At 57.7% G+C, this 12,193-nt stretch overlaps 1 protein-coding gene across 6 annotated transcripts; it reads right to left on the bottom strand.

Annotated features, from left to right (window-relative positions):
• Positions 1–809: 809 nt before the first annotated feature.
• On the bottom strand, positions 810–12,165 carry Sipa1 (signal-induced proliferation-associated 1). 6 transcript variants are annotated; one of them, XM_076847585.2, is made up of 16 exons: positions 12,085–12,165; positions 8,989–9,765; positions 8,283–8,410; positions 8,025–8,201; positions 5,868–6,042; positions 5,144–5,247; positions 4,717–4,874; positions 4,019–4,628; positions 3,415–3,689; positions 2,277–2,495; positions 2,075–2,186; positions 1,891–1,990; positions 1,711–1,812; positions 1,564–1,618; positions 1,288–1,366; positions 810–1,191 (listed from the first exon to the last, which is right to left on the bottom strand). In XM_076847585.2, exons 2-16 carry the CDS (start codon positions 9,665–9,667, stop codon positions 1,045–1,047), a joined length of 3,120 nt encoding a protein of 1,039 aa, XP_076703700.2. In that variant the 5' UTR covers positions 9,668–9,765; positions 12,085–12,165; the 3' UTR covers positions 810–1,044. The 6 variants fall into 6 exon arrangements, with proteins under 6 accessions (XP_076703700.2, XP_076703696.2, XP_076703697.2 ...); XM_076847581.2 differs by having other exon boundaries at positions 8,989–11,931; positions 12,085–12,163; XM_076847582.2 differs by having other exon boundaries at positions 4,019–4,368; positions 4,510–4,628; positions 8,989–12,158.
• Positions 12,166–12,193: the final 28 nt, after the last annotated feature.

Below are 12,193 nucleotides of genomic sequence, written 5' to 3'. Positions count from 1 at the left end.
TCCAACTCAACCTTTAAAACTCAGTCCTTGTGTCATCTCCTCCATGAAGCCTCCCTCATCTTCCCTGTTACTTAAAGCTTAGTTCACCCCCAGAGCCCAAGTTAACAGAGACTTGTGGCCTAGTTTCAGCAGAGTAAGCTTTAGCCAGCCTAGGGAAGGGCCTGGATGAAGCACCTGATGTTGGACAAGTCAGTGCCCTGTCTGGGTTTCAGACTGGAAACCTGCAAAACACAGGGTTTAGACAAAGTCCAAGTTTGGGCCTGATGGTGCCTCTCATAGGATAGCCCCAGTCTGGTGGGGGATCGTGGACCAGTGAGCAGAGAAGTGGGTTGAGGGCCAGTGTCCTCTGGGATATGGAATAGAGAAGCTGCCACCCCTGGAATTCGGTCCTGCAAGATGTGGTCAGGTGGTCAAAGGGAGTACCAGGCTTGAGGGCTCAGTGACTAGAAAGAGAGACACGTGAGGCACAGTCAGCCTCTTCTTGACCCCCAAACTCTGTCCCTCCCCTGTCTTGAAGATCCATTCTGTTTCTCTGTCCCTGATCTCAGGCCCCTGGGTTTGGTTCCAGAACCAGGAGACCTAAGCAGGGTAGGTGTGGAATATGGAAATCGGACACCAATTTCCCAACAGAACCAAGTAAATGTTTGTGGGAGAGAAGCCAAAGGGTGGCCTAACCGCAGAGACCCCCTCAGAGCTAGCCCAACCCTAGGCTAATATTCCCAGGCCTGTCCTTCTAATTTGTCTTGGGAGCTTCATGTGGCCTCAGGTGTACCCCCGCAACACGTCTTGAACATATGTACAGACACTGATACTGTGGCTTCTTTACTCCCTGCCGTCCCCTTGTCTCCACAAAATATTTACAAACAGGGACGAATAGGGGCACCTTTGCCACCAAATGGACTGGGGAGTTGGGGCAGTGCTCAGACGCGCCTTGGCGCAGGGAGGGATCCTGAGAAGGGCCCAGGGCTGGTGTGACCCAAGTACCCTGCCGGGGCCCAGGCAGTTCTAAGTAGGTCCATAGTTAGCCTGGGGCTGTGGGTGAGCTCAGGCCAGGTCTGGAGCGGGGGAGCCCAGCTGCTTGGAAGCCAGGAGCAGGCGGGTGGCGGCGCTCTCCGACTCAGCCAGCAGCCGCTGGTTGTTATGCCGCAGGTTCCTCACCTCCTCCTCCAGGGCTGCCCTGTCTGCCTTCTCCTGTGTGTGTCGGGCCAGCAGGAACAGGGTCAGAGCAGCCACCCCTTTCCTGTGGCAGCCCCATGACTCTGTGCCAGCCCCAGGCCACCTCATCACCTTCTGAAGGTCTTCCTGCAGCTTCCTGAGCATAGACTCCAGATGAGAGACTTTCTCTGATAGATTCCCAGGTTCTGGCCTGAGGACATGAGGTCAGAACTCAGTAGGGCCATCACAGGGGCAGCACCAGAGGCTGACTCCCAGAAGCCCCTTGAATGTGCAGCACCCAAACCCTGTCTTCAGAGACTTAGGTGGATAATGCTTAACTCCAGTGGACAGGCACAAAGGGTGGCAGAAGGGCACATGAAGGGGCTATGTGAGGGTGGGAAGCCTTACTCAGCATCAGACTTTGGAGTTCCCTTGGGGTCTCCGCTCTCTGGGATGGGCTGTCCTATGGGACAGATGGGCCATGTGGGCAGGTCTGAAAGGGAGAAAGAATCCATCCCATCCTGGCTCTTCCTCCCAGTACCCTGGTGGCCTTACCCTCCCGGGATAGTGACTCCAGAATGGTGTTGCAAGTGGAGGCAATCTCCGAGATGGACTGCCACTCGTCCTCCAGGGTCTCACTGCCGGCCTCTGACATGACTGTGGGCACAGGAGGGGTCTCAGCAGGGGGAGTCACAGAGCCACCCTCCTCCTCCGTGCCCAACACTCCAGACTCACTCTTGCTGATGGAGTTCCGCAGAGACAAGGTTCGTGGCAAGAAGGAGGCCCTCAGTTCTGGGGCTGAGTCCTCATGGCCACTGGGGCTGCCTGGCCGGTCCTGGGGGACAGAAATGGATGTTGATGCAGTGATACCAACTGTCACCTCTATGCCACTGGGCTCCAGAGCCTTGTTTCTACTCACCTTGAAGGGAGGTATCTCTCTGCCAGCACCAGGTGTCGATGGCTTAGCAGTGGTGGCCAGTAGGAGGTCCGGGGTGGTGTCAGGCAAGACTGGGGCCTCATCTGATAGGGAGCTGGGAAGAGCAGGGGTGGCTCAGACCTGGAAGCTGGTTTCCCAGAGCCTTGCCTGCCCAGGCCCTACCAAGCTGCCCAAGACAGTGCACCTGTGGGGCGATGGTGGGTTCTGGCTGTGTAGGAACTCAGTCCTCTCCTCTGCCAGATCCTCTGCCCCTGAAGGGCCACTGCCATCCTGCAGGCATAGGTGCAGCAGCTGCTTTGTGGTGGGCAGCAGGACTACCTTGGGGGTCTCATCCTGCAGTGGTTCTGCAGCTCCCCGCCGGCTGGGCTCCTGCAGAGACAGCGTGTACAGCTCCGAAAAGCTCCTGGGGAAGATGGGGAGGGGTGGCATCAGGAAGAACTCCCAGCATCACCAGGCCCATCCCTAGATGCAGCCAGAGGCTCACCACCAGGGGAGAGCGCCCCAAACTCCCTAACAGTGAAAAACGTGTGCCTAGTTGCTGCCCATTCTTCCAGACCTGGGCTCAAATCCCAGTGCTGTCCTATGTATCCTGGGCAAATCACTCCAAATATCCCATCTATGAAATGGGATAATAGAGCTAAGCTTGTATCATGCTATGAGAGTTTAAACAGCCCATGCAATTGCTTAAGTATCCCAAATTCACTGCCTGGAGCTAAATTTGGCCAGTGCCTTTCCCTTTTCTAGAACATGTGCCTGTTTTAGCAACTCATATGAGCTAAGAATGATTAGATGTTTAAATAATTGAAAGAAATCAATAGAATATTTCATGACAAGTAGAAATTAGTTCAAACTTAACACAATTTGACTTGTGATTTTTGGACCTTGGGATATGTCGGTTAATTACAGTAACCCCTTCATAAGGCAAGCAGCATCTATATGAAATCCAAATAGTTCAGTGTCCATAAATAGTTTTAGTGGAACTCAGCTGCACTTACTCATTTACCTACAGCGGCAGAGATGAGTAGATGTGGAAGAGACAGGAAGTCCCAGAAAGCCTGAAATATTTACTGTCTGGCCCTTTACAGCCTTAGCAGAGTAAATAAACAATAGTGGGAGGGGTTATAGTGGTGGCCATCTAATCTTGTGAGCAGTGAAACCAATGGTGCTTAATTGGTTCCACTCTATGTAAAGTGCAGTTCAGAGAGGTCAGGACACGAAGGACTCTCAAAGCACACACATGCAAATCCTGAGAATGCTGGTGGCCACACAGGAGGCACAGGCTGCCCAGTCCTCCCACTACCCAGTGTCCCCAGCGCCCTGACCTGCGGGGCCTGCCGCTCTCATCGGGGGGCAGGACAGTGACGCAGACCTTGGGCGCAGAGCGTAGCAGCTGGGCAGCAGCCTCGGGGCCAAGGCTGGGCAGCGTCTGGCTGCATACGCGCAGCAGGCGAGCCCCGGGCCGCAGCCCAGCAGTCTCAGCAAATGTGAAGCGCTCCACATGCGTGATGAAACCCTCGGCGTCCACCTCGAAGCCCAGGCGGCCCTGGCCGTCGCGGGGCAGCGCCAGCTCCCGGGTCTCGCAACCTCGGCTTACCAGCTGCAGGACGGGGTGGGGTGTGGGCGGGGCTACCAGGAGGCGGGGCCAAGCCAGCGCCCCCGCCCCGCCCTGCCTCACCGCAAGGCTTTCCCCGCCCTCCCTGAAGAGCTTTAGTGGCCGAAGGACAGGTGAAGACCTGAGGCTTGGACACTAGAGGTCTCCTGCGGGAGCTTAAATTACCATGCTGGTTTTGCCTCTTTCCCGGACTTTCCCTTTCGGGGGTGGTGGGGACTCCAAAACATGCTTCTTCTTGGCGCGTGAGGGCACCCTGTGGGCCAGTGCCCTTGAACCCCACGTTTATTCCCTGGCCTCTTTTCCTCCAGGCTTACCTGTAGGCGCGCCACGACCTCGCCCACCGCTTGTCCGGGGTCCCCTTCGAACCGCAAGGTGATAGCCTCCCCGCGGCCGTGGTACAGGTCGAGCTGCTGCTCGGAGAAGGTCCAGGCCAGCACATCACGACAGGCACAGTTGAAGACTACGCGGTCGTCCCGTGGCGCCACCAACACCAGTGCCTCCGCCGAAATGCCCAGCAGGCACGGCACCTCGGCACTGTCGGGTCCTCCTGCTTGGGCTCCGGCCGCAACCCGCGCCCCTGGAGCTGCGCGCACGCCCCACATCAGTGCACCCGCCGCCTGCAGCTCAGTGCCTGGTCCCCGAGGGGTCGCCCGGCGCCTGCCGCCTAGGGAGGGCAGGCCAAAGCGGGAAGCTGAGTCCAGCGATGTAGTCGTCACCTCATTGGTAGCCAGGTCCTGTAAGTATTGCTGGCGCGTGCGTGTAGCCATGGCGTGGAATTGGCGTGCATGTGTGGCTGCCTGCTCACCATTGAGAGCCTTGGCGAGCAGGAAGGCCCGGAAGTCAGCGTTGGCTGCAAAGGGGCCTCCACCCGGGGGCAGAGCTGGTCCAAAGGCTGGAGTGTCCTGGGTGCGGCTCACAGCCACCCTGTGCAGAGGGAGGCTGCAGTGAGGGACAGCAGAGGGGCTCCTAGACCCAGTGCCCATGGGAAACCTGGGATGACCCAGGTGCCCACCTGTAGGACGTGTGCTGCGTGCAGGGAGCATGCGCCCGCACCACTAAGAACACATGCTGGAAGTGCGAACGGATGGTAGTAGGGCAGAAGGGCTTGCTGCCCGGCTCCTGGAACACGATGGTCACAATGTCATTGCCGATGTGACGTTTCCTCAGGAGCTGGGGGTTAGATGGTGGGGAGTGGGTGAGAGGCACTATGTACCCCCAAACCCCTCATTCAGGCAGGGCAAATCCTCGACCTGACTAGCACCGCCACCTATCTCTGGTGAAGGCCTAAGGTGTTTATCTTTGGGAAGGTGCTTCCAGAGGGAAGGATTGCAGGGGTCAGGAGAGCTCAGGCCAAGGCTCAAGTACTGCCACCCACACAGCACTCTCCAAGACTCCCCAGAACCCCTGCCACTCCCCACCCTGTGCCAGGCCCCTCACACCTGCTGCTGGTTATTAGGGGTGTAAGGCAGCATCGTGGACACGTGGAACATGATCTCATGGTCCTGGTACGTGGTGTAGAGGGAATGCGTGCCCGTGGAATCCGCTGTGGCCGGGGAGTTGGGGACACAGAGGGAAAACAAAGGGAGTCCGGATGGCTTAAACCTGCCATCTGTTCACACTCAGGAGCCTCCATGCTCCAACAACAGGCAGACAACCCCTTCATGCCACCAGCCAGAGCCTAAGCCACAGGGTCTGAGGCCTTCAGCTTTGGCTGCTCCCCTCCCCTTCCCCGCAGGCTGCAGCCTCACACCAGGGTGAAGCGGGTCAGGACAAGGGTGTGGAGATAGAACCAAGACAGAAGTGAGAAAGGGTCTCAGAAGGAGACAGGAGTGAGTGTCTTAGGAGGGAACTGATGGCCTGAGCACAGAGGCCTCTCCCAGAGGCCCCTGGGGCCCATCCACCTAGGGAAGTGGGGTGTTCTCCTGGAAGCTGGCTTCCGTGTTGGAGGGGTGATACCTCCAAAACCACTGGGCCCCAGCTCAGGCAATAGGGTACCAGGGCCTTGGAAGACAGCCCTGGACCCTTCTTCCAGCCCATAGCTTGGCTTTGCAGCCAGACATGTCCTCAGCCCCAGACTCTGGACAAAGAGTCACAAGGGACCCCAAGGAATGCTGCCCCTCAGTACAAGTTCTGCCCCTTCCCCACTAGCCCCCAGGGCCTCACTTTTGGTGTCTAGCTGGGCCCGGTAACTCTCAAAGCCTTTGAGCCGCACCACATCGCCCAGCAAGGTGAGGAACTGCGTGAAGGCTGCCCCCGCCTCCTGGTTGTTGTACATCTCCTCCTCTGAGCCCTGGCCGGCCCGGCAGTACAGGATGCCCACCTTGCGCTGGAAGCTCAGCTGGGGGAGAAGAGGGTGGCAGAAGGCACAGGCCTCAGTATCCCATCAATCCCACCCTGACCGTGTTATGGGGAACAGTTGGGACCCTGGCCTGGGGGTTTGGCCTTGAGTCCCAGCCCTCTCTGAGCCACTTCTATGTCCTCACTGGTCAAGTGGATACAGTCTGCTCAGGAAGGGAGGATGGGGGCGGTTAGTCCTCCTGTGATGATGGAGCAGGCCACGTACACAGTGTATTCGTGGCCCAGAAATGTTCCTGTTGCCATCCTGCTTGACTCAAGCCTAGACCAGCATCCCCTTCTTTGAATTTGAGGTGCCCCCACCCCAGCCCCATGAACCATCTCTGTTCCCAGCTCTTTTCCATCTGTGGATAACCATGCACAGCTCAAGGCTCTCTAATCCCATTAAAGCAACCCTGAGGTCTCCCCAACTCTTACATCCCTTCTTCATGGCTAGCTCAGAGCTAGAGCCAGGCATGCATGAAGCCCAGGTTCAACCTGGCAATACACACACACACACACACACATACACACACACACACACACACACACACACACACCTCGACTTCTTCTGCAGCCAAGGGATGCAGCCCCATCCCAGGACTCTCTCAGCCACCTCTGGCTCTGACAACCAGGCCTCTTCTCCACCTATGTTTCTCCCCTCAATGGCTACGGTGGCCACCTCCATGGGATGACACCCCCTTTCTGAGTCCAGTCCAGACAATTCTTCCAAACTCCAGGCCTCCTTCCCCAGCTGCCAGGTACCCTGCCAGCACTCTGGCACCTCATCTCTTCGCTGCCACTCTCTGGTCCCTTTTCCTCCTCCAGAGTCTCCGACTCCATGAAAACACCATTCTCAGGGGCCAAGAAGCTGAGGAATCTCAATCTTCCCTTTTTCAGTCAGTCACAAGGGCTACTGACTCTACCCCTGGACTGTCACTTTCTTGTCACCTCCTCTATCATCACCAACATGTCTAGCTTGGATAACTGTATTGACCTTTGACCTGGCCTCTCTGCCTTCTGCTCCAGCTTAATCTCCTGTAACCAGAGGGCCACTGTGCCTCTCAGATCCAGCCATTGCTTCTCAGTGCCCCTGGGACCAAAAGCAAGCCTCTCTCATCCCTCCTCAAGCTGTCCTCCACCCACACTAAAGTGCATGTGACATTCTCTTAGTCTCAACCATCATCCAAATTGTTTCTTCAGCCCAGAAGCCTTGCTCAACATTGTCTGCAAAAAACACCCCGCTCATCTTGGCTTGAGCTCTTGCATTACCTCCATAGTGTAAAACCCCAGCTGAGGAAGCGCATCAGCACCAGCCCTCCAAAGTCCCCTTGCTAATGTTCTGTTCCTGTATTCCAACAGTTCTCAGTAGATCTCTCTCCACACCTAGCTGTGAGCTACTCAAGGAAAGCACCTGGCCTGGACCTGTCCCCAGTGTCCAGCCTGGGGCCTGACACCAAGAGTGTATGAGACATATTTGTTGAGTGATGGGTGAAGGACACAGAAGAGGAGAGTCAGGGTCAGGGGGCAGCTTTCAGCACAGGGTAGAAAAAAGAATTTCCCACTGGCCTGACTGTCTCAAAGTAGAACAGGAAACTTTGGGAAGAAGCAGCAAACCATATTTAAAGGAGAACAAGCAGGTGCCGCAAGGCAAATCGGTCAGGAATGACAAGGGAACGGCAGAAGCCCTAGGGTCAGTCAGACCAGGGAGTCTGGGTCTTAAAAGTACACATGCACCACTGTGGAGTTTTTTTTTAAATGGAGACTCTTGTACAGTGGGCCTGGCCTGGGACCCCAGAATCTGCATTTCTGATAAGACCCCAGAGGCTAAGGATGCTGGTGGTCTACAGACCTTTGAGAAACAAGGCTCCAGATGACCCCTGATGGTTTCTGAAGCACTGGAGATGGACTGGCTTTCTCCAGGCTGGGGGGATGGGCAGACTGGGTCTACTTATAAGGCAGGGTCTCCCTATCCTGGCCACTCACCACTTGTTCATCCAGTGTAAGGAGGGTGCGAGGCACCTTGGGGGAAGCCGAGCTGAGACGCAGGCATGTTGGGCTTAATCGTGGTGCCACATGCTCCAGAAGTTTCCTCGGAGACAGGCCACGTGGGGGGCCTGGTGGCAGTACATCCTCTGAGATGGTGCCTCGGAGGGTCCGGAGCTGAAGGGATGTTGGGGCACTTAGGACCAGATGGGGTAAGGATGAGGGGACCTGCGTCCTGATCCCATGATCCTGGCCCACCTGTGTGGTCCGGATGATGATGCGGTAGCTGTGCTGGGTACTCCCTCCGTTGCCTTCTTTCTCCTCCCGCCGCAGGCTCACTGCCACCGGGCCCAGCACCTCGTCCATCCCGAAGAAGTTCTGGTGTTCTGAGGAGGGGCAGGCTGTGGACGATCAGTCAGGGCCCCCTGGCAGTTCTGCCCGCCAGGATCTACCACACTCATCACTAGGTCCCATCTCATCATGTGTAGTCCCTGAGCTTCCTTCTGAAGCCCAGCCCACATCATAACTTGCCCAAGACCTAAAAGGCCAATGCCTGACTGCACCCAGGCGCAGATGCTGCCTGGCCCCATCCCCACACCCATATTTTTTGTTCTAAGAGAATCTCTTTTCATAGCAAAGGTGAGAACAAGGTTTCTAAGTGTAGGCCTTTCAGGCCCGAGTTTTCCCCTCACAGAAATGTGGACAGAAAATCTCTTTCCAGCTTGGTGGATTACGAGGATGAACCAGAGGGGTGTGCCTTGGCTGGGGATGAAGGGCCAGGGCTTGCCCTTAAGGAGGTGAGCCCAGCAGAGCCCTGGCTCAGCCCCTTTCCTTCCTAAAGCCAGATACTTTACAGGGAAAAAAAAACAAAAAAAAACCCTGACCCCTCTACTGTATGCACTGCAGGTGACAGGGACCTCTGTCCCAGCCCCTCCTCCCTCTCCCCCAGACAGCCTGCACTCACCTTTACCATAGAAGTATTTGCGGTAGTAGCCAGCACCCAAGTCTGCGTGCTCCAGGCTGTAGGCCGCGGTCCGGTTCTGTGGCTCTTCCAGGACAGACACTGATGCGTTGGGCAGTGCAGGGGGCACAGGTGGGGACACTGGTCCACCTAGGCCTAGCTCGCCCTCACCCCCAAGCTCGCTCACAAATCCAGGTGCCCCAAGCAGCAGGTCTGAGCTCTCAGCCTGGTCCTCAGCTGAGGCCGGGGTCCCAGAGCTGGATTCCACATGGCCCCCTGTTCCCCGTGGCCGTGGAGCCCAATCAAAGAGCATGCTCTGGACGTCATAGTGAGCAAACCACCGGGGCTCCAGCACTGGTGGGAAGGTGGGCTCTGGCTCCTCAGCAGGCAGCCCCAGCAATGCCAGTGGGTCCGTGAAGAGCCGGGTGGGGGCTATAGCAGGACGACTGGCTTCCTCGTGACTGTGGGCCCTGGCCCGAGGGCTGGCTGGCGTAGGGGGTCGGGCCTCGCCTGCATCACTGCCACTGCGCAGGAGTGGGCCCCGAGCTGGCCTTGGCTCAAAGGTGTGTGGTGTCAGCGGGGGCCTGGCTGGCTGGCGCAGCTTACGGGCAAAGAGGTCATCGCTGGGTGCTGGGGCCATGCCCCGCCGATGGCTCCCCACGCCGCCGGCCCACATGGGCATGCTCTGTGGGCCTGACTCTCTGGGGGCCGGGTTGCATTGGCAGACAAGGGTGCTTGGTGCCCAGCCTGCAGGCCGAGGTTGTGGCAGCTGTTTCTGCCCTGAAGGAGGAGGGGGCTGCTCAGAGGGGCCTGGGGAGAAAACAGGAACCCAGGCCCCTAGCCTGGTCTTCCACCACCCCGGTTGGCTTCCGGCCCCCTCCGAGACCATCAAAGCTGCTTCCGCTTTCCTGGCCACTTCCTTGTCTGCCTAGGGCTGAGGTTTCCAGCCCCTTCCCGGGTTAGTGTGGGCTGGGCTATGGTGCCTTGGCCCTGAGGGTCCTAAAGCCTAGGCAGCCCTGAGGCTGCCAAGTCCCACTTAACACACCTTTGCTTTGGCCTGGCCCCAGAGTGAAGGTCCCCACCAAGGCCTGGCCCAAAGGATAGACAACTGGTTTGGGCTGAGACGGGAAACCCATGGGGCCACTGGTGTCTGGGTCCTGCCTGCTTGACAAAGGGAGGACGTCCTGTCCCCAGAGACCTTCCTCCCTGCACCTCCCACTTCCTCCAGGGTCCCTGAGGACCTGAGCACCCAGAGGCCTGCTCTCAGTGCCCTGGCTCCTACAGTCTCAATACCTCAGGGAAATAGGGGCTCCCAGGGCCACAGGAAGGGCAAGAAGTCTTCCTTCAACACAGGAAATGGTCCCATCTTTGGGCCCAGCCCCCTTCCAAGCCCGCACATCATGAGGAAGGGGCTGGGATCACTCAGCTCAGTCATGGGACCCAATTCACCCTAGCTTGAGAGAGAGACCCCAGGCCCATCCTCTTGCAGATTACTATGCCCACACCTGAGAGCAGGAAAGGGCATGCTAAAACTAAACACTCAAGCCCCTTTGATAGAACTGGAATCCATGGGGACCTCTGCCTACGTGATCTCAGTGATATGGACAGGGAAGTCTGAACCTCATGTAACAGATCAGTCTGGGGTCCAGAAAAGAGATGCTCTTGCCTATTAGCAATTCCATGTAAGAAAAAGTCTGAATCTTCAGGGGCTTAACAGAGCTGCACCAGCACACCCCTGTCCCTGTGTGCTTAGAGGGCTGGGGATGTGGCTCAGTGGTAGTGCACTTGGGTTCAATTCCCAGTATTGAAAAAAATGAAAAGAAGAAAAAAGGAACCTGCGTAGGTGTAGAGCAGGTGGGGGTTGGGCCAAGCAAGGCTCTCGGTCTCACAGGATGTAAGACTGAGACACCCAAGGCCCCAGAGACCTGCTGAGTGAGGAAATGAGGTGAGCCCAGGGGCAGGTGTGAAAGGTGGTGTGAGAACATGAGGGGGAGCCACCCCCTGCCCCTGTGAACCCTTTATGGAGTAGGCAGCCAGAGCAGGGGCCTGAGGACTTTCAGCTAGCCTTCAGAACCAAACAAGGATAGGCTTCCAAAGCTCAGGGTGCCTCCAACCTTGGTTTCTTGGGACAGGCTCTGATGTGGACCTTGAGCCTCTGTTTTCTCATCTCTAAAAGGGGTTAACTATCCCTGTTAACTGCAGGGAGACTGAAAGGAGGGTGAAGCCATTGGAGCTAGCCATTTATGTGCATGACAGATGCAGGCTCCATGTGCCAAACTCTGGACACGTGCAGGCTTGGGCTGGGTAGGCTTGGGGGTGGGTGGGGAGAGGGTATGAAGAAGGGGGTCTGTGCAGGTTCCTGCTCCACATGGCTAAGCTCTGGACCTGAGTGTAAGGGAGCTCTGTGAGTGTGTGCAGCCCAGCCCAGGGATTGACTCTTGCCTTGGCCCAGTGCCGGGCTCTAGCCCTGCCTTGGGGGTGTCTTGGATTCTGCCCCCCATCCCACAGCTTTACACAGGGTCCATTGAGGCCAGGACATTCCTTGCAGTTTGTGTCACTTGCGGGGAAGGGGCAGCTCCGCCCCCACAGATCCGGAAGGCCTGGCTGCCCCAGGAGGCGGCCCTGGACATTTCCCAGCACATCTGGAGGTCATGACCCCATCTCTGCTGCCAGGGGGCGCGACAGATGTTTCCTCCCAGCCCAGGCCCAGGACTGGGGGGTGGTGTGAAAAAGCTGGAGAGGAGGCCACCCAAAGAGAAGGGGAGACCCAGAAGAGGGGGAGTACTCCCCAACTCAGCAGGAGGGGCAGTTGCCAGCGCCAGAGAGGAGTCAGGCGTCACTGAATCCACTCACCGGCTCACCAGTCGGGTTAAACCGTCATGCAGAGGAGGGACTGGGAGGCGTCAGACGGAGGCAGAGGACTGGACATGCTGACTCGGGACTAAGCTGGAGCCGGAGGGAGGTTGGGAGGGTGCAGGCAGCAGCGAACATGATGAGACGCCTCATCTCCACCCCAACACCACCAGTGCCTGCGGCTAGGCCACTTTGTCCCTGTCTGGCCCGACCGCAGGGCTTCCCAAACCCCACTCCCACCAGTACCTCTGGGGCTCCCGCCCAATCGATCACAGCAACCTCCCGCGCCGGGGTCTTGCTGCCTGTTCTCCAGCTACGGTTCCCGGCTCGGCTCTGGCTCCGCCTGGGGGCGGGG

The sequence above is a fragment of the Callospermophilus lateralis genome, chromosome 2 (genome assembly GCF_048772815.1).
Source record: "Callospermophilus lateralis isolate mCalLat2 chromosome 2, mCalLat2.hap1, whole genome shotgun sequence".
NCBI classification, from domain to species: Eukaryota; Metazoa; Chordata; class Mammalia; order Rodentia; family Sciuridae; genus Callospermophilus; species Callospermophilus lateralis.
The sequence above is the reverse complement of the archived record's forward strand: the minus strand, read 5'-3'. Positions and strand labels throughout refer to the sequence as shown.